The following is a 25,464-nucleotide window of genomic DNA, read 5'->3' as shown; positions in this document are numbered from 1 at the left end:
GATCCGCAAAACACATACGGACGTGTGAATGGACCCTTACAGTCATTTTAGGGAAAATTGATTCGGGACCACAAAGCAGGAGAAATTCAGCTTTGTGGCGAGTAGAGTCTTTCCACTTCGACACTAATTAGCATATAGGTCACATTTATACTGCCATTGAACTGTCTGCGTAGGTATGTTTTTCTATTACTTGCACCTTATATAGGGCACCACGGGCCCTGTGACGCCCCGCACCGGCACATCAGCGCTACTGCTACTAGGTGTGTTTATCATCATCACAGGTTTCAGTCGGGCAGTATTTAGTGCCAGCGTCTATCCTGGCACAGACGGAACCCCCGGCACGGCGCACATCACTCTCCTCACACTCCAGTTTGGCCTCGCCCGCCCTGGGGAGTTTCTTGGCCAGTATCCGGGGACACGAGGGGACGGTCCCCTGTAGGACCCGCCCGGGTTCTCGGGCCTCGCTGTAGTCAGAAGCCGGCTCGGCTAGTGCCATATACGTAGCGCTGTGTGCCCGCCACCTGGGCAGTGCTGACGCGGGCAGAGCGGGACTGGGGAAGACTTTGGGGGCAGCGTGTGCCACCGGGGAGATCAGGGCAGGGAGGAGCTGTGGGTGAGTTACTTGGGGGCGGTGTATCCACTACAGAGAGTCTTGTGACAACTTCTGGAGAGCACAGCCCCGTGCCTGAGAACTTACCACGCTGACAGAGCGGGCACTGCACGACGGGTGGGCGGGCACTAACCTTGGCACAAGCCCTGACCTGGGAAGGGAGATGGAGGTGCACATCGGACTCGGGGGGGTGTACAAGCAGCAGCCCAGCAAGATGATACGAGGAGCCTTTGAGAATCTCTTTCTGAGCGTCCGGGAGGCGCTGCAAGGTGAGAGGAAAAGCGCGGGGCTCCCCGAGCCCACTGTCCCGCACAGCACCTGGAGCCAGCCCCCGGGGGACTGGACTGAAGCCCCGAGCACCCAGCCGGCCGCCTGGAGAGAAGGCGCCCCGTCCTGCAGCCCACCCAGCCAGGTGTCTCAGTTCCCTGCCTTGAGCAGCTGCCTGGCGACCCTGGGAGAGCAGGGAGGGATGCTGGAGACCGAGGAAGGCACCCCCGAGCAAGCGTCCAAGGAAAGGTACCCGATCACGCCGGAGGGCATCTCTGACAGTGCCAAGGAACTGTGTAAAGCGGTGTCTGTCTCTTTGGGGCTGAGCATGGAAGCGCTGGAGCATCTGAACGCCGGGCCAGAGTCCCAGAGAGGAGACTGCATGTTTGCTGGCCCCCCCGCTCACACCATGGACACCCACAAGAGCCAGGTGGGTGAGGAAGACAAGTCTGAAGCCTCTACCCCACAGTACCGTGAAGGAGCCTTCAGGAGGAGCGCCCAGAGCAACTTCTCTGCTGGCAAATCCCCAGAGGATGGCAGCTCTCTGGGCACAGATGAGAAGGAGCAACCCTGTACAGAGTTGGCACTGCCTGAACCAGAGGGCTACAGAAGCCGTGCCATGGAGTTGGCACCTAGCCTTACCTTGTACAAGCCCTCTACATTCATGGAAGATAACCCTGCCTACCCAGCCTACAGCTTTCAGATGGCATATACACCACATGGCAGAATAAAAGTAGAAAGTCCTATGGAGTTTGGTGGCAGTGCTTGGGGGGCACCAAGCAGGTACAGCGAAATATCTGGCTATGCTCATTGTGGTCCAGCTGGCAACTGGCACTCTCTCTTTGAGGAGGGGCAGTCTGCTGGATCTTATACTGATGCCAACCTGTATAGCTACCCACGAAGCCATATTCCACCCGGTCCAGATAGTGATTTCCCAGCGGACACTTGGTACCCAGCAACAGCCATGCTGGGCAGAATGCCCTATGGCAGCCCCATGAAGTCTGAGATGAGCCCATGGATGGAGGGATACCACGGTGCATTTGGAGAAATGAGGTGAGTGCTCTTAGGGTGACAGGTATCACTATAGTTTTTTGTATACTTGTTTGTAAAAGTTGGATGGGCTATCCCTATTTTATAATAGTTTCAGGGCATGCTGGGAGTTGTAGTGTCACAGCTACTGGAGATCGACAAGTTCAAAAGCTCTATAATGAGGATCCCAACCCCTATCCTTTTACATGATGACATCTAGAACGTAGGCAGCTGTGTGCTGTCACCTCTGTGTAGTTTGAGTAGTAGCAGCACTGGACAGCACCTCCACCCAAAAAAGGTCACAGCAGGAAAGGAGGACACCGGTCGCCCATTATTTAATGCCCACTTATTATTGAAGCAGAGCTCAAACTGATCATTGGTAGAAGAAAAGCAACAAATAACATACGGTAAAAGAATGGTGGAGATGTCACCACATTCAGGAACCAAGTAAAGTCATAAGAGGCACAGTAAGGTGGCAGGTAAGCTGAGGGTCCACCTGGAGAACGTGAGCACCAGCTCTTTATTAATGACATTTCTGTATGGTACAGTCTATTATAATGGTATTGATCTTTATGAAATGTTACCACATTACACAGGAAACTACTGTAATACATATATTAACAAAACCATCTACCAGCAGTAAGAATGATTCCCGGCATGAGGTGAGTAAAATGTGCAGAGGAGCCGCTCCATGTGAGTGGAGGACCTGTGGATTTATATATATCTATATATACTTATACATACACACAAAGCAGGTATCCATGTTTTTAAATGACTGTGGAGCAGCAGGTTGAGCGTTTCAGATCATCTATCTATCAGCTATGTATCTATTATGCTGCGCTCAATCCATCTATGTAGAAGGATGCTATCTTTCCATCTACCTGGTTATCCATCTCATCTACGCAGTGCTCTATTTGTCTATGTGTTGAACATCTGAGAAGATCTTGATGGCCTGCAGTGTGGACAGTTGCTCACAAATAATAAGCATGTCACAAGGTCAGTATGTTTTTTTATCTGGCTAAGTCCAGGTCAGAACATCCTACTTCAACCCATGTCTGATAAAAAGTATTTATGTGTGAGCCTTCAGCTACGTGAGGGGAGTTACATATTTAGGATTCGGAGGGACTCAGTCAGTTCTTGGGGCAGAAAACACCATCCATAATGTGTTTACAGCGTCCGTCTGTAATTTCTCCTCTGGCTTTAATATTGTATATAAAGAACTAGATCCCTATGTGCTAAACCCTCGTAAAGATGATTGCCGTCCTGGAACACTTAATGCAAGTCAGGAAGAACTTTATACGCATGGACTGCTTGTCTTCTGCTATTCTTCTAGGGATTGTTATATCACTTTTAAGATTTAACATGCTGGCGTAGTAAAAAAATATATTGTTAATGAAATTGTCAATACTCGCTTGTGTGGACGTCTAATTCTTTGTGTAATGACTGGAAGCAATAAAAAGGTGTAAAAGAAGACTATATAAAGTCAGGACACCTTATAAATCTGTCTCTGTAGATGTGGTGTCTTGGTTAGGAAGTAACTGTCGCTGTGTAAATACAGTAAATATATATGTGTATAGCATTGTAGCTTCTCTGGTATTTCTGAAGCCACTGGAAGTCCATGCAGTGACTGAGCAGCTCCGACTGCACTTCTAATGCGTGATATTAATGGTATGAGCTATTCTACAGTAAAAAAGTCAATCGAGATGAATGCGATGACAAGAAAAATGATCACCAAATGTCCCCAATTCAGAGACTATAGCGTTCTCTGTTTGGTGTCTGCTGCTTTAACTGGCAGAGCATGAGGCCATTTGAGAGTGGATTCAGTGGAATTTGTCCTTGTGTTGTTTGTATTTTTCTTTGCTTTCTGATATTGAGGACATGCATAATACATTTAACTTTCACGCACAGAAACTTTTCTCATAAGGCGCCAGCTTTTAAGCACTTTCCACGGCAGATACCGAGGAGAATCATTAAAAAAGGCGCGCCATTCGCAGCAAACATTATCATATATAAGGTAGAAAGTGAAAAGTGTAATATTCGGAGGAGTTCAGATCACTGCAGGCTTTGTGTAGTGCTTACATTTATTAATAAGGATATGGTTGTCACAGGCGGCAGGAAAAGTGTGCGCCCACTTTTTTATGGCTGGTTTTATGGGGCTTGGGACTTCATCATCTTCTATTGTTGTCCACAATCCACACTGATGTCCTTTTATTCTGCCTTCTGCTTTCATTTTTCTGGTTGTGTGGTTTCTTCTCATAGAGTTTCGTCTACTTTTCTATGTACCGGCTTTTGTATAATTTATCACTGAAAAACATATGCAACTTGCATCGTAATGAAATCTAATGGCAGCAAGTACTCTTGGCAGTAATCTTCATCTGTCTGATCTGTATGCCGTCTTCTTCTCAACGATAACTTTCACTCAATATACTTTTGTGTATTGATTTTTGGATGTTACGTAGCCGATTACATCAAAGAGATTTGTTAAAGCGGCCGCTCGGAATTCTGTATTTTTCTGTGGTGCCGTATGTGCAGCTTTCTGTACGGTGTGTTGTTCGGTGTTATTTTTATTCTTTTTTTATTTGTAATTAGTTTGCCACTAATGTTGATGTTTATCCTAAATTGTATTATTTTAATGACTTCATGTAACAAATTTCACTCTACTTTGACCACCAATGATAAGTCCTAGTGAAAAGTGCTTTGTGTAATTTGTAGAAAGATCATTTCCATTGAGAAGGACAGACATTTTTTCAAAATGACTATTCTTGATAGAATGATTATTGTGCTTCACTTAAGTCTATTACTATTATTACTATTATCATAGTTTTTTTTCCCCAAAAATGCATAACATTTTTCCCTTGAAAAGTTTTGGACAAGTGAAGCGTACAAATCCAGCTTATTCTTTCCAAATGTGTTCTGTTATATATGTTTAAATGACTGAAGACGCTATCTGGTTTTATCTTCGAATTGCGCTCTGGGAATAGTAATGTGTTCACGTATTGTGAGCTACATTGCGGACCATTAATAACATTGGGAAGAAATGAGAGTTTCCCAAGGATGCAGTAAATTCTGACTTTTTATACTCGGATACTAGAATTTTCTGCCACTCTTTTCACTTTGAGGATAACAACGAATTATTCAAACCACTTGCCCACCGGCATTAATGTGCTTCTACGGTTATATGTTAGTATCTAGATGGTAAGGCCAGTTCATCAGGTAAACGTGAAATCTGTGTTATCTTGAGACACTTTGATTCATTTCAACTTTGTATAGTATTTCTGTCTCACGCTCTGGTTATTTTAGCTGGTGACAATGATTGATACGTACTTAGGTAATTTATTGAGTCATTCTTCAGTTATAAACGAATCTAAATATATTCTTCATGTTTCCTAAATGCCTAACAGGCCCATGGGATAATGGTTAGATCGTATTTCCATGTGAGAGCTTGTTGAGCCGGTCATGGTAATGTGTAGTGCCTTATTGCAGTGAAACAAGGGGGCAGAAATGAAGAGCAGATGTAGAGACTACTTTGTACTGATTTATTTCTGCGCCTTTGTTGCTTTTGTATGGAATACTTCATTCTGGGAATCATTATTTATAATTCCACCGAAAGTTTATGAATATCCGTAATAGCTGAGTTACAGTGGACTTGGAATACTGCAATCTTAGGCTGAATAAGTAGTAGCGCCAAGCCAAATTCGCTGAATGTCTTATTACTTTCATTATGCTTCTATACGTAAATGTGACTTGCAGACTACAACATGTGACACAATGAGCCATTCCCGAGTCAAATTTCTTTGAAGATACGAGAGGGTAATGTGGCTTGCCATAAGACGTGGCACGGTTATGACCTACGTGTATTGTAGTACAGGTTCTGAAGAAGAATACTTTCAGGATGTTGCCTGCTCACCGCTCTCCCATGTTTGATTAGCTAAGGTTAGGCTGATGAACCCTTAGCTGTATATTCGTCACTGACTACAATTGCATTTTGGAAGTTATTGGTAAGATTTCTGGTTCATCTAGTTTCTTTTATTCATCTATCTAGCACTAACATGTTATAGAGATTTTCATCACTTCAGTTTTATTCCAAATTAACCTTTCGCTATGGTGTTTGGAGTGTGGAACTGGAGAAAACCATCACAAACATGAGAAGAACCTACAAGCTCCATGTCCTTGGTCTATTTTAAAACCAGGGCCTTATGCTGCAAGATAGCAGTGCCAGTCAATGAGAAACCATGTTGATCCAGTTGTATGTGACTCTTTGAACAAAAGGCAGCAAAATCGAAATCATGACCCGCTGATTTTCTCACTATATTTTATGACAAGTACTATGTTTAAAATGGTAAACTAATATATGCATGTATCTGTATGTTTTCTAATATATGTATCTGTGAAATTCTCTGGTACCTGCTTCACCTCACTCCTGCTCATAACTATTTTTTACAGACTTTGGGGGACATTTATGAAGACTGTTAGCCCACCCTTTTCTCCGCCCACACCATGCCCACTTTTTTAGACCTGGCGTCAGTGGCAGAAAAGAGGAAAAAGTCAGAGATTGTGGTGCAAATAACCTTTGTGCCGCAATCTGCAACAGATATAGGCCAAAGAAGTGGCTTATATCTGTATATAAATTAACCCCTTTGTCTGTAGTTCTTATACTAGGTTGTAATTTAAAACCCTTGAAAGGTTGTGCTGTGCTACCCAGGAGAGAATATCTAAATTGTGTAAAGCCATTAAGAATAGCTCAATCATATTGTATAATATAACGCTTCCAGTATTCAGTGTTTTTATTAGATCTATTTTACGTCTGTCAGCTCCCGGTATATGGTTATATGATAATCTATGCTCTACTAAGGATACATGGGGCACCTATGAGCAAATTGAAATTCATCAGCTGCCTTAAATATTTCTGAATTATTGCTGTTTTCATTAACCAGGATGACCAAAATGTGTCCACAGAGAGTCAAATGCCACGGACTACTCAGCCTCATTCAGGGAAACTGCGCAGATTGGTGCGGGATGACATAGCTAGAGTCAGGTGGCTGCTGATGGGCTGCCCAAATTTAAGTTCCTGTTAGAGAAGTAAAGAGCAGGACAGGAGACACATTGGGGAATTTTTTTTTTACTGCATTCCCTTACTGGAGTGAACTTGTAACTTTCTTTGTGACTTTTTTAAAAAAAAATCGCATTGATAAATCTGGAATAAAAATAATTAGCATAAAGTGCCACACCCTCTTTCCCATCCACTTGTCTGAACTGGAGTGGACATGTAAAAATGCAAAAAGTCACAAAATTTAGCGTAAATAAGCTAAAGTTAAAAAAGTCCTGTTATTTTGTGAAAATTTTGAGATATTATTCTGGAGTGCAGCACGTGAAAGAGGCGTTTTATAGCTCTAATGTGCCCTACATATCCGGCATTCTTTGGCTGGCAGGCTTTTGGAATGTGAAGATGGGCATGGTATTATAACTATGCCAACCTTTCCAATCTACTTTTAATAAGTATTTTTCCGCAGAAAAGTTCCTTTGCAAAATCAAACCTTAATTTTGACTGGGGCCTAAGAATATTTTCTTCACTTTTTCTCCAGTGTTTACTTCTTTTACTGACTTGATCTTTGCCTTTGTGATTGCTTAGTTACTATTTTTTGACAGTTCTTATGTTAGTACTTTCAATACATTATTTCTGCAGAAGCTTGATGTCTTTATAATTTTTCAGCTAATCTTTTCTTCTTCAGTACTTGGCCCTTGGTTATTTTATTATGTTGTTCTGCGAATTATTAAGCTAAACTGGAAAAAAACAAAACCTGCAAAGCCATTTATCACACATGGCGTTGCATGAGTAGACGCTACCATTCCTAGTTCATTTCACAGACATTTTGTAATCTAAGATGGCCGGGTAATGACAGACCCCGAGCAGGAGGATTCCTGCTTGCTCCATACTGCCATGAGTAATATATTTTGCAACTTTAGACGTTTCACAACTGTTTTTGTGTCACCTGTTACAGCTGCTATTCGATATATACTACAGTAATAAAGGGGGAAAAAAGGTTAGCTTCACGTTAAATGTGAACGGTATCAGAGATGGTTAATTAGCTGAAATCCTATACCTTCTCCTAGCATTTCTTAACATTTGTTCCTAGATCCTTTAGTTAAAGGAGCTCCAGTTACATGTTGAAGTAACTCTTCATTATCAATTTGTAACACATTGCATGTAGTACACATGATACAAGAGCAAAAGATTAAGAAATGAACAAAAACACCATAACACAATAAAAATTAACCATGCATGGCAAATTGGCAGAAAATCATTACATTAATAGTTATGAGTATTAAACTGCTAGGAATACATTTGTGGATATGTTTGACTCCTTTCCCCTTAAAACTTCCACCTCATTATTTTATAATCTTCAGTTCTTCCTAGTTGCACTTTCATGTCTCAACGTGATAACCTATTAACATTCAACCGCATATGAAGTAAATATCAGAGGAATGTTTGCTGATACAATTTTTCTTAATTTCTCCAGTGAGGTAGCAAGGCCTGCGTGGAAAGCCGTACATTTCGCCCCATATACATTATGGAGCATTTCCTCTAGTCGAAAACATTGTGGGTATTAGAATTGTCTGCCATATATTAGTCATGTCTTTACTAACTGGGTAAATTAGATTGGAGCTGAATCTATGATTTGGCTTCTTTAAAACACAGTGATTTTTTGCTTGTCGTTCCAAAGCCCATGAATCCAAAAGGCTGTACTGAGCCATAAGGAATCAGAATACTATCAAAACACCCAGCAGGACTACCAGTCCCTTTAGAAGGATACATTTTTCAGCAGATTGTTAGAAAAGCATCCAGGGAACGATTTTCCTTAACACAACTTTTCTGCAAGTTTGCCAGTGAGTACGACACATGTCTCCTGCTGTTATCATACTTGTAAGTGAATAAAAAGCGAATTCACATGACCGCTCAAGAATTAGATAAACGGGGTCAACTGAAATATTATATGTTGAATACTTAATATAAAAATAACATGTTTCTGTTTGTGAAGTTTTGCATAACAATGTGACTGTACACCCAGGATAATGTGAAGGAATAGTCTCACTCGCTGAATGTTCTACAATGGAAGAAGCATTGCGTTGTTGAATGGGAGATGAGACCCTGTGCTCAATAGGATACATTTGTGGTATCCATCTTGTGGAAACCTACCCTAAAGCACGGCAAAGAGGGTAGTAGATTTGCAGCCACATGTCACTGTTTCTTAGTTTCCACAGTTTATTCAGCAAGTCTGGGAGTCTCATTTAAACGTTTATGACATATTTTATTTCAATGAATTCTCTTAATACAGGAGACAGCAGCACAAGCTTTGGCCGTTCAGTGTGTGCGTTAAAGCATTCTTTGTTCTAACCTGATTTCTAACGCTTCTTGGAAATTAACTGGCTCATAGTTGACATTATATAAATATATATATATATATATATATATATATATATATATATAGTGATTCATGGCTCTTTTATTATATAGCGGATTTCAATTTGTCTTAACAATTTATTTATTTTCCACAAAAAAACAGTATGTGGAATACCACATGAATACTTTTCTCAGCATAAGTGCTCATGCACATGACCGTATGTATTTTGCAGTAACCCGCAAAAAAAAGGGTTAAATCTATATTGCATCCGTTTTTTTGTGGATTCATTGTAACAATGTATTTCCTTGTTCACAAAATGGACAAGAATAGGACATGTTCTATTTTTTTGTAGAACAGATATGCGGACATACAGATTGAAGCGAATGGTTCCGCATACGGACCTGTAAAAAAGCTGTGCAGAAACGGAAACAAAAATATGTTCATCTGCATTAGCCCTAATACACACAGACATATTTTTTTTTTGCGTCCAACATGCAGAACCATTCGCTTCAAAGGGGACACAAAAAAACGGAAAATACTCTGTGTGTGTTCTGTGTTCGTTTGTCCATTCCACAAATAATTAAAACATGTCCTATTATTGTCCGCATTATGGACAAGGATAGGACTGTTCTATTATGGGCCGGCTATTCCATTCCGCAAAATGCAGAACGCACACGGCTGTTATGCATATTTTGCGGATCCTCAATTTGCGGGCAGCAATACAACAGTCGTGTGCGTGCATGAGCCCTAAGGTCTGTTTTCCATTTCACTGTCAATCTGAACCATTTTGGTCCGTTTTGAGACCTCGGATCTCAAAATCTGAATACCACAATGCAAGTGTGAAAAAGCCCTAAGTGATAACAAAGCTCTTTACATTATTTTTTATGTTAATTGTGATGTCCAACATAAAATTGCTGCATAGCCTATGAGCGGTATGCCTGGGACCTAAGAGCAGAGAAGTCAAGCATTTGCTATTCTGACATAAGATCCTGCACTATGATAATCTTGTGTGTACATCCTGCAAGTGTCTTCATAGCAATCTGATAATCTTTTGGTGGGCAGTCATTCCTTTTATCCCTGCATCTGGGAAAGATAATCACTCCTGTGTGATGATGTGGGAAGCTTTATTCTTGATCGTCTTCAGTTAGTAGTTTGATTTCTGTTCAGTTTATCAGTGAGCGATTGCCTGTGTGCAAAACTGGAATATCTATCAGCAATGTGTTTATTTGGGAGCAATGCAAATATAGATACTACAGAGAAATATGAATGTTCTACTTAAAGTGCAAACATTACTTTGTGTCTTGTATCTTAATATATCTTGTCTAAGTATGTAAGTGTACGACCACATGAATAAAAAATAAAAACTGTGGTATCTGTCCTTTGTTATGTCTGACTTTTTATGATCCACTCCTCAATTGGGATTTCAAAAGTGCAGAAAACTGACTGTGTGGCCATACCCTAAATGGCTTTAGACAGGGGTGCATATTCCTGAGAAGTCTGTGGATATTTTTATTTGACTTTTATTATAAAGCAGAATATTCTGGTGTTATGTAAGGAATCCTAGTATATATTGTACCTAATAATATTGACTATTGAGGTGGGTTAGTTTTTTGGCCATGTGCATTGTGCATGTCTTTGCTGTGTGTGTTATTGCATCTTTTCATGTGCTTTTTCTGTGCATAGCACATTGACCCATTAATTTACAGTATATGGGGCCGTGTACACATATGTGGCGGTCCCACAAAATATAGAACATGTACTAATCTGATACATATTGCGGACAGGAATAGCTCTGAAGTATTGATAGGAGTGAGAAAAATGTGGAATGCTCAATGAAGATCCATATTTTGCTGATCTATTGCTTGCAAAATGAAATACAGACACGGCTGTGTGCATGAAGCCCACCTCAGACGCCCTATAAACGCTGTAGCCACAAATAACAGCTGTGCCCTAATGGAGTTGAACTAAAAAGCAGCAACATCCCAGGAAAATAAATAGCAGTGATCATTCCCTGCAGGTACTGAGTTGCATATTCTTTTTTAACTCCTGACTCCAGACACTTTTAAACTACCTGCCTGATATAGAGTAATTCCCCCATTGTGCTGCCAAAACAGCTCTGTTCTAAAGACATAGAGGGACATGGGAACGTCAGCCTTGATCTCCCTGCACCAGAGACATAGGGGGACATGGGAACGTCAGCCTTGATCTCCCTGTACCAGAGACATAGGGGGATATGTGAACACCAGCCTTGATCTCCCTGCACCAGAGACATAGGGGGACATGGGAACGCCAGCCTTGATCTCCCTGCACCAGAGACATAGGGGGACATGGGAACGCCAGCCTTGATCTCCCTACACCAGAGACATAGGGGGACATGGGGACGTCAGCCTTGATCTCCCTGTACCAGAGACATAGGGGGACATGGGAACGCCAGCCTTGATCTCCCTACACCAGAGACATAGGGGGACATGGGAACGCCAGCCTTGATCTCCCTACACCAGAGACATAGGGGGACATGGGAACGTCAGCCTTGATCTCCCTGCACCAGAGACATAGGGGGACATGGGAACGCCAGCCTTGATCTCCCTACACCAGAGACATAGGGGGACATGGGAACGCCAGCCTTGATCTCCCTGCACCAGAGACATAGGGGGACATGGGAACGCCAGCTTTGATCTCCCTGCACCAGGGACATGGGAACGCCAGCCTTGATCTCCCTGCACCAGAGACATAGGGGGACATGGGAACGCCAGCCTTGATCTCCCTGCACCAGAGACATAGGGGGACATGTGAACGCCAGCCTTGATCTCCCTGCACCAGAGACATAGGGGGACATGGGAACGTCAGCCTTGATCTCCCTACACCAGAGACATAGGGGGACATGGGAACGCCAGCCTTGATCTCCCTACACCAGAGACATAGGGGGACATGGGGACGTCAGCCTTGATCTCCCTGTACCAGAGACATAGGGGGACATGGGAACGCCAGCCTTGATCTCCCTACACCAGAGACATAGGGGGACATGGGAACGCCAGCCTTGATCTCCCTACACCAGAGACATAGGGGGACATGGGAACGTCAGCCTTGATCTCCCTGCACCAGAGACATAGGGGGACATGGGAACGCCAGCCTTGATCTCCCTACACCAGAGACATAGGGGGACATGGGAACGCCAGCCTTGATCTCCCTGCACCAGAGACATAGGGGGACATGGGAACGCCAGCTTTGATCTCCCTGCACCAGGGACATGGGAACGCCAGCCTTGATCTCCCTGCACCAGAGACATAGGGGGACATGGGAACGCCAGCCTTGATCTCCCTGCACCAGGGACATGGGAACACCAGCCTTGATCTCCGTGCACCAGAGACATAGGGGGACATGGGAACGCCAGCCTTGATCTCCCTGCACCAGAGACATAGGGGGACATGTGAACGCCAGCCTTGATGTCCCTGCACCAGAGACATAGGGGGACATGGGAACGCCAGCCGTGATCTCCCTACACCAGAGACATAGGGGGACATGGGAACGCCAGCCTTGATCTCCCTGCACCAGAGACATAGGGGGACATGGGAACGCCAGCCTTGATCTCCCTGCACCAGAGACATAGGGGGACATGGGAACGCCAGCCTTGATCTCCCTACACCAGAGACATAGGGGGACATGGGAACGCCAGCCTTGATCTCCCTGCACCAGAGACATAGGGGGACATGGGAACGCCAGCCTTGATCTCCCTACACCAGAGACATAGGGGGACATGGGAACATCAGCCTTGATCTCCCTGCACCAGAGACATAGGGGGACATGGGAACGCCAGCCTTGATCTCCCTACACCAGAGACATAGGGGGACATGGGAACGCCAGCCTTGATCTCCCTGCACCAGAGACATAGGGGTACATGGGAACGCCAGCCTTGATCTCCCTACACCAGAGACATAGGGGGACATGGGAACGCCAGCCTTGATCTCCCTGCACCAGAGACATAGGGGGACATGGGAACGCCAGCCTTGATCTCCCTGCACCAGGGACATGGGAACACCAGCCTTGATCTCCGTGCACCAGAGACATAGGGGGACATGGGAACGTCAGCCTTGATCTCCCTGCACCAGAGACATAGGGGGACATGGGAACGCCAGCCTTGATCTCCCTGCACCAGAGACATAGGGGAACATGGGAACGCCAGCCTTGATCTCCCTACACCAGAGACATAGGGGGACATGGGAACGCCAGCCTTGATCTCCCTGCACCAGAGACATAGGGGGACATGGGAACGCCAGCCTTGATCTCCCTGCACCAGAGACATAGGGGTACATGGGAACGCCAGCCTTGATCTCCCTACACCAGAGACATAGGGGGACATGGGAACGCCAGCCTTGATCTCCCTGCACCAGAGACATAGGGGGACATGGGAACGCCAGCCTTGATCTCCCTGCACCAGGGACATGGGAACACCAGCCTTGATCTCCGTGCACCAGAGACATAGGGGGACATGGGAACGCCAGCCGTGATCTCCCTACACCAGAGATATAGGGGGACATGGGAACGCCAGCCTTGATCTCCCTGCACCAGAGACATAGGGGAACATGGGAACGCCAGCCTTGATCTCCCTACACCAGAGACATAGGGGGACATGGGAACGCCAGCCTTGATCTCCCTGCACCAGAGACATAGGGGGACATGGGAACGCCAGCCTTGATCTCCCTGCACCAGAGACATAGGGGGACATGGGAACGCCAGCCGTGATCTCCCTACACCAGAGATATAGGGGGACATGGGAACGCCAGCCTTGATCTCCCTGCACCAGAGACATAGGGGAACATGGGAACGCCAGCCTTGATCTCCCTACACCAGAGACATAGGGGGACATGGGAACGCCAGCCTTGATCTCCCTGCACCAGAGACATAGGGGGACATGGGAACGCCAGCCTTGATCTCCCTACACCAGAGACATAGGGGGACATGGGAACATCAGCCTTGATCTCCCTGCACCAGAGACATAGGGAGACATGGGAACGCCAGCCTTGATCTCCCTACACCAGAGACATAGGGGGACATGGGAACGCCAGCCTTGATCTCCCTGCACCAGAGACATAGGGGGACATGGGAACGCCAGCCTTGATCTCCCTGCACCAGAGACATAGGGGGACATGGGAACGCCAGCCTTGATCTCCCTGCACCAGAGACATAGGGGGACATGGGAACGCCAGCCTTGATCTCCCTGCACCAGAGACATAGGGGGACATGGGAACGCCAGCCTAGATCTCCCTGCACAAGAGACATAGGGGAACATGGGAACGCCAGTCTTGATCTCCCTGCACCAGAGACATAGGGGGACATGGGAACGCCAGCCTTGATCTCCCTGCACCAGAGACATAGGGGGACATGGGAACGTCAGCCTTGATCTCCCTGCACCAGAGACATAGGGAGACATGGGAACGCCAGCCTTGATCTCCCTGCACCAGAGACATAGGGGGACATGGGAACGCCAGCCTTGATCTCCCTGCACCAGAGACATAGGGGGATATGGGAACGCCAGACTTGATCTCCCTGCACAAGAGACATAGGGGGACATGGGAACGCCAGCCTTGAGCTCCCTGCACCAGAGACATAGGGGGACATGGGAACGCCAGCCTTGATCTCCCTGCACCAGAGACATAGGGGGAAATGGGAACGCCAGCCTTGATCTCCCTGCACCAGAGACATAGGGGGGCATGGAAACGCCAGCCTTGATCTCCCTGCACCAGAGACATAGAGGGACATGGGAACGCTAGCTTTGATCTCCCTGCACCAGAGACATAGGGGGACATGGGAACACCAGTCTTGATCTCCTTGCACAGGAGACATAGGGGTACATGGGAATGCCAGTCTTGATCTCCCTGCACAGGAGACATAGGGGAACATAGGAACGCCAATCTTGATCTCCCTGCACCAGAAACCATCATGCCTGGTGTGCTCTTCTTCACTTTTTGTGCCCCATTGGGAAGATAGTAGAAGGTCTGAGAGGATATATGCTATCAATGTCTAGAATGGAAACACCTCTTTAATACTTCTGTGGGACCAGATAGGAGATAACCTTCACTCCCACGCACATCAGTGAGCTTTAGGTGTTCATAAACCTGTTGTTGGGCCACTTATGATAGGTGTTAACCTAAAGGTAACACCCCACAATAGCTGTCATTTATGTAGGCTAGGGCTGCAGCTATTGACTATTTTTTAATTGAGGATTCTATTGATTAATCCAACGATTAATCAAGTATGCTAATATAAAAACTAATCAGCCCCCAGTGCCATCAGCTGCCACCCAGTGCTGCTAACTGCCCCCCAGTGCCATCAGGTGCCCTCCAGTGCCACCAACTGCCCCCCAGTGCCACCATCTCTCCCTCCTAGCCATGTCCCCAGTGCCAGTACTTACCTTTCCTGTAGGGGCGCTGCTCCACAGCTCCTCCATCTGGTGTCACACAGCATTGGGTCATAGTGCGCGCTTACATGCACTATGACCTGACAATGTGTCAGGATACAGTGCAGCACGGTATGGGCGGCGTGTGACCAGGGACTGGTGAGTAATAGCAAGTGCTTCACTCCCGCTCTGTGGTCAAATGACACAATCGAATCCTCGATGCAAAAAATTTGCATTGAGGATTTTTTTGGGGTCAAATTACTTGATAATCGTTTCAGCCCTAAGGTAGACACTTAAGTCATGATAATTTGGCCCTTGTAAAGGTAGCTGAGATACTTACCTAAACATCTGCTTCAATAACTGACTGTTCATTTGCTGCCTGGTATATCCTGGCCCCTTAACAAATACAGTTGTCATGGGATAATCAAGGTTATTCACTTCACCTGTCAGTGGTTTTGCTGTTTTGGCTAATATGTGTCTACTAACTCATCAGCGCCCAGAACCCGTCCTTGAATTGAGGTTATTGCATAAGTGTGGTGAACAACGGAAAACTTATATTTTGAATTACAGCGTCATTATATCCACAAAATATAGCTGTATTTTCCCCAAATAGTTATTAGCTTTTTTAGCACTCTGTGCCTAATTAAATTGTTTTATTGATGCCATGAACAAGATGTTTACCATTGTCTAAATCACAGCGCCAAATAAGTTGCACCAAACACACCACAAACATTAATAAAGCTAACATTTTACACTGTCACTAACCCGCCATCCCATGCAACCAACTCCCTTTAAGGACGATGTGTGAGCACACCCCTCGTTCTTCACACAATACCTCTGATGCTGAGGAGAGACTTTCCTGAGGGGAGTACCAAGTGCTACCTCAGAGGGGAGTTGAAACATGAGGGAATTGGGACCAGCAGGAGTGCAGACCACAGCTGAGAGCACAGCTGCCCACGCCTGTCAGAACGGCGTGCAGCAGTGGGGAGGAGTGAGGGAACCCGGCACCGGTACCTTTGTATGGGGACAGAATCGCAGGCATGGGAAGACGGGCTAACAAATACCCACTCTGTGGAGTGAAATATACAGAACACTTCTGTAGCAATACCCATTACATGGTACAGTAATAATGATTACAATTATCACCTACGAGGAGTCAGGTATATTTCTGTCACAAAAATACATTTTTGCTCAATGACTGTCCTGAGGATAGGTCATCAGTAAACAAATTATATTAGGTTCAGGGATTTATCATTTTTAATAAGGATTAGCTTGTACAAGAGGGTGGAAAATAATATACTAATAATTCCCAGTACTTGCATGCAAAAGTCATTTGGTGCATTTCTTTAATACATGCAGCATTGAATATAGATGTGTAGTAGTTATGAACTCCTCACATCTTACAGTTTTTTGCAGACTATGTTTTATATGCGAAAGGTCTCTGCTAGAATATGCATTTTGGTAGCAAATTTGATTTATTGTCTATTTTTTGCTAATGATCACTGTTTGCTGCAAAGGTGGTTGCGTGTCTTAAAGGGGTTGTGTCATCTCAAACATTGATGCAATTTTGCTAGGATATGCCACCAGTGTTTGCCACCTGTCTTCAGATTGGAGCCCGCAAAGTGAAGGAGATTGGACCACTCAACTCTTTTGGAAGTCCCATTGAAATTAATGGGAAGTGCACCATGCAAGCACGGCCACCGCTCCATTAATTTCTATGGGGCTGGCAGAAATAGCCAAGACAGCGCTCAGCTACTTTCTGCACTCCCAGCTATGCATGTGTGGTCCCCTCTCCTTCACTTTGTGGATTCCGTTCTAGAGATAAATGCTGGTCCCAGCGGTGGGACCTGCAGCTATCAGACATTGTTGGCATATCCTAGCGAGATAACGCCTTGCATTATTAGGTTTTATTTCATGGTATGCTGTGCATTCTAGAAAATGTAGATTTCGGTTACATGGCAGCTGTTTGCCATGTACAGTATACACTTTTAACACATTTATGGATGACGGACAAATATGAAATGGTCACTGATTCAGTGTTTTTAAGACTACAATCTCTTGTTGATGTGCACAATTGAGATCTGCAAACCTTAACCCCTTAGTGATCAGCCTATTTTGGGTCTTAGGCTACTTTCACACTAGCGTTCGTCGGTCCGCTCGTGAGCTCCGTTTGAAGGGGCTCACGAGCGGACCCTGACGCTTCCGTCCAGCCCTGATGCAGTCTGAATGGAGCGGATCCGCTCAGACTGCATCAGTCTGGCGGCGTTCAGCCTCCGCTCCGCTCGCCTCCGCACGGACAGGCGGACATCTGAACGCTGCTTGTAGCGTTCGGGTGTCCGCCTGGCCGTGCGGAGGCGTGCGGATCCGTCCAGACTTACAATGTAAGTCAATGGGGACGGATCCGTTTGAAGATGCCACAATATGGCTCAATCTTCAGGCGGATCCGTCCTCCATTGACTTTACATTGAAAGTCTGGACGGATCCGTACGAGGCTATTTTCACACTTAGCTTTTATATGCTAAAATAATGCAGACGGATCCGTACTGAACGGAGCCTCCGTCTGCATTATTATGATCGGATCCGTTCAGAACGGATCCGATCGAACGCTAGTGTGAAAGTAGCCTTATAACATTTTTATTTTCCCATCTACGTAGTCGTATAAGGGGTTGTTTTTTGCAGGGCAAGTTGTAGTTTCTAACGGTACCATTTTGTACCAGAACTTACTGATTCACTTTTGCTAACTCTTTCTGGGAGGATAAGAAAAAATAGCAATGCTGCTGCTGAATTTTGACGTTATAATTTTTGCTGCGTTCATTTTTGGGCATAAATAACATAACTTTATTCTCTGTGTCTGTACGATTACAGTGATACCAAACACATAAAATTGTTTCAACGTTTTTTGCACTGAGGTATCCCAAGACCCATAACTTTTTTTCTTTCTACGGAGCTGTGTGAGTACTTCATTTTTGTAAGACGCCTTATAGTTTTCATTGGTATCATTTTGGGATATATTAAACTTTTTTGTAGCTTTTTATTCAGTTTTTTTTCTGGTGGCGATTAGGCAAAAAGCAACAATTCTGGGATTTTTTTTTGTGTTCACCATATGGGATAAATTACATGTTAATTTTGTAGTGCGGGTCATTATAGACGCAACCACAGAAAATATGTGGAGATTTAATTTTAGCAATTTTTTCCATTGAAAAGCGTTTTTTTACAACTGAAAAAAATCTTATTTTTTTAATTGGAATGTTTTAAATTCATAAATATTTGGGATTTTATTACTTTTTTTACGATTTAATATTCCCACAAGGGGTCTATAATATGTTTATAATATTTTTCATTATAATATTATAATTATCATATTTTATTATATTATTTTCATCACTTATTAAATACAATAAACTATTTCAATAGTGCATATTATTTTAATGTCAGTGCTATCCTGACATTCACCAGCAGGCTGCGGCAGAGAGACACAATGTGCTTGGTAATGCTGGAATCAGGCCTTAGATCTTCTCTAGGCCCTGGCCTGCCTGTACTGACATTGTCACCCCGCAATCTCTTTTGCGGGTTGCCAAAATGGGAGACAGGAGTCTGCTCCATCCGTAACCGTATACATGCCACAAGTGCTATTGCCTGCGGCATGTAAGGGGTTAAACGTCTCGGACCGGCTCTCCTGCCAGTCCGGGCCATTAGATCAAGACCGCTGCTCGTGTGGGAGAGCCAAGCCCCAGCTCTCTGCTGTACGGGAGACCCATTCAGTGCTTAGACTGGACTGTCGCAAAAAGCCAGCAGCCTAACTTGAGTTACTGCTTTAAAAAGGCATATTGGTGGTCATCAAGACGTTAATATATAACAATTACATTGTTTTGGTGTGTAAAACTCTGCTGGATATACGTTTTAGGTGTTTGTTTTGACACATTTTTGTGTCTTCTGCTTTCACTAAATGTATAGGTTTTGTGGATGCACTTACTTTTCAAGGAGTGTTATCCTTGTATTTTGGTTGTTTCCAGTTCTGGTGATTTTATGAAGATATGTGTATGTAACTTTAGGCCTTAGTGGGTATGTATGAATTCTGCACTTTCTATACTTTTTACATGCTCAAACACTCCTGGCAGTACAAGAGGTAAAGAACATATGTCAGCGGGATTCACCCTATTAAACCAGGTTTACTAGCCCCTCAGCTTTCCAGTGTCAGACCATGCCCCTCTGTGCACTGAAGCTCTTATTTACATAATACAAGTATTTTTTTCTTAGGAATGCCACAACTATGTACAACAGATTCAGACCCCGTTACCTAGAGTAGGGCAGTGCATACCATAAAAGTATAGTAAGTGCTGGAAAAAAGGTTTTTACCTCCCTCCCAATTTCTTCTATTTTTGCAGATTTGCCACAGTTGAGATCATCAAACTATTTCAGATCATGAAAGTAATGTTAAACCTTTCAGTTCCTTTGCTGTAAATGTATGACATGGCTGTAATGGCGTTAAAGAGCCAAGTCATACATGTATCCAGCCATCAAAATTTGCGCTGCCAAAGATGGTCTTTACAGATTTCTGCAGTGTACCCAAACAGCAGTTTATGTCCACATTTATGGCATTTCAGTACCCATTAGGACCTGCCTAACAATTTGAAGGGCTTTGTGTATCTTAGATGGCACAAGCTGGGCACAGCATATTAGGCACTGGAATTCCATAGCTGGAAAAATTGCAATTTTCATTTTTCACCATCCCCTACTCATTACTTTCTGCAATATACATGTGGTGTCAAAATACTCCACCCCACGATAACTTGAAGGGCAGAGTTTCCAAAACGGGGTCACCTATAGGGGTTTCATTTATTATTTTGCCCCAGAGCCTCTACAGATGTCACAAGATGTGTAAATCATCACATTGGGCCTAAAATGTACTTGATTTCTTTTAATCCTGAACCCTGTAGTATTAGCAGGCAAATTATTAGAACCACATTTAGGGTGTCTATAAAACCAGGAAGCAGCACATAATAACATGATTACTTACCTTTCACACTAGCACACCGTGGGCACAACATATTGGGCACTGAAATGGCATATCTGTGGAAAAATTTAATTTTTCACATCTGTTGGGAATTAATTTTTGCAAAACACCTGTGGGGTCAAAATGCTCACCATACGCACATCTTGGGGGCTTCTTTTTTATTTAACTTCAGAGCCTCTGTAGTTGTCGGCCAGTGCTGTACAAATCCCCAGTCTAGGCCTTAAATGTACATGGTGCTTCTTCCCTTCTGAGCCCTGCAGTGTGCCCAAAAAGCAGTTTACACCACATATGGGGTGTTGCCTTATTTAGGAAAAATTGTAGGGGTCTTTTTCTCTTGTTACCCCTTGTGACAATGAAAAATGTGGGCCTTTCTTCATCTACCTGTCTAAATGCTTCCGATGCTTCCATCCTTTGTTAGAAAAAGGAAAAATTGTAGCAGCACAACAAAAAATATATATTATTCCTTACTGTGGTGGTGTCTGCTGTGTTGGAAGCCAGTCTTGGACTTCTCCAACTTCAGATGCAATCATAAAAGAAACTGCAGCACTCTCCAGCCTTGTTCTTTCAAAATGTATTCACCAATACAATGCAACGTTTCGATCTGTGTGATCTTTCTCAAGCCATGTGAGAAAGATCACACAGATCGAAATGTTGCATTGTATTGGTGAATACATTTTGAAAGAACAAGGCTGGAGAGTGCTGCAATCCATCCTTTGTTAGTCATTGCACTGGCCCCTACAGTATAGGATTCTACTTAAAACTCTAACCCACAGAGTTCTCCACAGTGCTGCATCTCCTAACTAATCTCTACCACCCTACCCATGCTCTTCTCTTTTGCAAATTGTCTAAGACTAACATCCACCATAATACAAACCTCTCACTCTTGTCTCCACGACTTCTCCCAAGCTGCACCAGTTTTTTTTTTAATGCTCTACCTCATACAACTAAGTTAATTTGCCACATCCATAGTTTTATGTGCTCCCTAAAAACACATCTTTTTAGGGTGGCCTATAACATACCTTACTCTAACTCTTCATTCACCACCAATTCTTTATTCACCACCTCAATTTCCTATGCAATATCGGCTGGTGACTGGCTCATGTAGCTTTATATGTACTTCATTATTTTGTTAAGATAGCCAGACCATTGGACAAGACAAGCAGATTTTACCTTTTATGCCACCCCTATCTCCTCATAGATTATAAGCTCTTGAGAGCAGAGCCCTCATTCCTCTTGTTTTAATTGTTGGCTTGTTTGTTGACATGTAATACATGAAGTTTTTGTATATGAACCCTGTAAAGTGCTGCAGAATATGTTGGTGCTATATAAAGATTAATATTATTGCCAGTTTCTACCATACATAATGCTAAATACCCAGCCCACACTCGACACTCCTCCCTTTTTGCAAACTGGTAAGGGCACTGTGAGAATGTCAGTTAAGACTAAAAAACTCACAAGGACATTTAAAAATTCACAAAACCCTTTAAGACCAGAAAACTAGCGTAGGGGTAATGATAAATTCCCCCCAAAGTGTTTATGAATGTGCCAAAACAAGAAAAATGTTTCAGTTCTTGTCTGCGATATATTTAATCTGATACTGTATGGACGAAAGGGTCAAAACTGGATTTTCAAAACCTAGACTGCCATCATGAAATTGTTATTAGAAAGTGTAGGTCTGATATGCTTTTTTTTCTTCTGTATAGCATGATTACAGCCTTGGCATCGCCAGCACAGATTTCATAAGTGCATATATTAACTTGGTTACATAATGAATCTGCTGTTTGTGACGGAAACCTTTAGTAGAATTTCTTAAATTCATGAAATTTTGTTTATAACCACTAAAAGCGCACAGGAAATAGAAACATATTACACTGGCATTTGGCTTCTCACAACTCTTATTTCCATTAAAGGGTAACTGTCATATTTTTTTTAATTTAATTGGATTGGTCTGACTAAGTTTACCTTCGTTCCCTAGTTAATACTTTTGTATAGGTATTGAATTACCTAGTAATTGCTGCATGTTCTTTCCTCCCCCAGGTATTTCAGTGGTGCAGCTAAAACAGTGTTGCTAGGTGTCCTCTGTCTCCTATCTTCTATATACAGGAGACGGAGGACGTAGTAGTGGGCAGCCCCGAACGCTACATGCGCGCTCCCGTCGGACCGGGATAGTGCAGATATTCGCGATAAAAAATATTCTAATGGCAATAAAAATTTGTGATTACTCAGGAGGAAGAGGGCGTGTTTAAGTCTAGAGAAAGCCGATTGGTTGGGGTGAGGCTGCGAGTTCTCGAGATGAGCCGATTGAATTCTGGGTAGTTAGGGAGGTCTTAGCCTCAGAGTAAGGGCATCGGTGGCCATCTTGAGAAGATAGTCAGAAAGAAGTCTTGTGAGGAGCGGTTGCTATGGATGGAATCTTATTAAACAAGTGGGATGTGAACACAATAATTAGTGATTATGGATTATCACCACAGCAGCAACACCATATATGAAAATTGAATTTTGAGTGAAAATATTATCCTTTAACTCATTCCCAGGCCTAATTCCTTTCTATAGAAATATATCATTGCAGTGTAGGTGAGCTGCTGAAATTTTATTTTTTTTCAGAATGACAAGGCCCTCATTATAGCTGTTTTTGTTATATGTATATACTGTATTTTTCACCCTAAAGATGCACCGGCCCATAAGATGCGCCTAGGTTTTAGAGGAGGACAATAAGAAAACATATTTTTCATCAGACCTCAGATCAGCAGTCAGACCCCCAATGTTAATCAGACCTCAGCTCACAACCCCAATCAGGTTCCCAATGTTAAGATCTCAGATCAGACCGCAATGTGAATGACCCCCATCAGACCTCAGATAAGAGCCCAATATAAAGAAGACCCTAATCAAACCTCAGATGAGACCCCCATGCCTCATATCAGCCCCCAGCCATATGTGATCAGCCCCCAGTCATATCATTATAATCAGCCCCCAGTTATATAATCATCCTCAGGTCATATGTACTCAGCCCCCAGCCATATGTGAGCAGCCCCCAGCCATAATTCAGCCTCAGATCACAAAATAAAAAAAAACACTTACCTGTCCTGCTCCTTGACGCCGCCTCTCCTCACATCGTGATCCTCTTCCTCCTGCTGTCAACTGTGCTGTGAACTGGCGCGCATAGCATGAAGTCACGGAGCGCCCTCATGCTGTGCGCAGCCTTCAATACAGAGCCTTCACCGCTTCCTGGTCCTCCAGTACTAATGAGTGCTTCCATAATGAAAGCGCTCATTAGTATTCGCCCCATAAGACGCAGGGGCATTTTCCCCCCACTTTGGTGGGAAAAAAGTAGGTCTTATAGGGCGAAAAATAAGGTACGTGTATCCAAAAGATTAGAATAAAACACTCCGTTGGGGTCTTTGATGTTTTTAGCAAAAGGGACTTAAATTAAAAAAAAATATTTAAATTGAAACACTGTTTTGAGAACTAAAATCATATTGACTGGGAAATGGACAGAACAACTACATGGTGCGCGCCTTCTTATCTTTTTAGTTGCAGATCTGCTGATTTCCAAAGCATTCTGTCATCCAAGATGGCCGTGCCGCTTCTCAGTCTACCTGATGCGCACTGTCCACTGGTATTCCAAGACTTTGAGCATTCTTTCACCTGACCGTTGCCATGTGTAAACATACTCCTGTGCATTTGCTTATTAGGAAATTTAACACATTTTTGTTCAGCCACAAGATTTATGGCTTGTCTGAAGCACGTTTTCCTGGGTTATGGGATACGCTGCTAACAATTGCAAACTGTATGGGGATAAACAATTGCATTAGCATTTTTTACCCAGGCGAACAATGTCACTTAAATGGACATTTGCGTAAATATGCCCTAATTCTGAAAAAGAAGATGTGACTGTAAGTAACCCCACCATATCTTCTCTCAGAGTTGCAAAGAGACATTGAAATGTAAGGTTTTTTTGCATTGCTCTTCACACAGATAGCTTATGCTGACTGGAAACAGGCAACACGGCCCGTGTGTGGGATGTATCTCCCATACTGTTGGTGGTATAGCAGTCCCTATGTCTCAGAGACTGCCAGCCACCGTGCTTGCTATGTTGCACCTTTTAACAGTTCCAGACACAAATAACCATACATTGAAAGCCACAATGCTCCCTTTACCATGTAGTCACTGTGCCGCCTGAAGCAACGCTAGTCACAGTGGCTCCTAAACAGTGTGATCCAATTCCCACACAGCTGTAACTACAGTGATCAGTCACCTACAGGGCTCGCCTTGATGTGCCAACCACATTTCCACCAAACAGTGCTTTGATCTATGAAACTTGCTTTTTGATCCTCCTCCAATCTTGACTGGTGATTGTAGTCATGGTTTGAAGAGTTTTTTTTTATTGCTCTGGAAATATTCTTACTACTTAAAGTTTATTCTAAAGGACTGAAATGTAGACTCATCAATCCATAAAACTTGATTCGTCTTTATTTCCTTCTCTCTGTCGAGAAGGATGGACTTAAACACCAGTGGGATTTTTAAAATCTCAAGCCCTTACTTCTCTGATAAATATGTATTTCCTGCTTTCTTGATTATCCGTGTTGTATTTAGTGGTGGTCTTATGACTGAAATGAAACAGAAGAGTTGTCTATGACTTTTGCACCATACAATAAAGTGCTTTGCAATGCAAATAGTGAACGTTAAAGGGATATTTGCAATTCAAACATTTATTAGTTAATCACAGTACTGTACTTGACTGTGTCTGTCA

The 25,464-nt window shown here is 43.7% G+C and overlaps 1 protein-coding gene across 1 annotated transcript in view; it reads left to right on the top strand.

The window, feature by feature from the left end:
* The first annotated feature begins 535 nt into the window (after nucleotides 1–535).
* AR (androgen receptor) overlaps nucleotides 536–25,464 on the top strand; it is an 835,795-nt gene continuing 810,866 nt past the window's right edge. The window contains exon 1 of the mRNA XM_044306429.1: nucleotides 536–1,930. Coding sequence (XP_044162364.1) covers nucleotides 774–1,930 — 1,157 coding nt within the window. The 5' untranslated portion in view covers nucleotides 536–773. The remainder of the gene's footprint in view (nucleotides 1,931–25,464) is intronic.

Source organism: Bufo gargarizans, chromosome 9 (assembly GCF_014858855.1).
Source record: "Bufo gargarizans isolate SCDJY-AF-19 chromosome 9, ASM1485885v1, whole genome shotgun sequence".
NCBI classification, from domain to species: domain Eukaryota; kingdom Metazoa; phylum Chordata; class Amphibia; order Anura; family Bufonidae; genus Bufo; species Bufo gargarizans.
The sequence above is the reverse complement of the archived record's forward strand: the minus strand, read 5'-3'. Positions and strand labels throughout refer to the sequence as shown.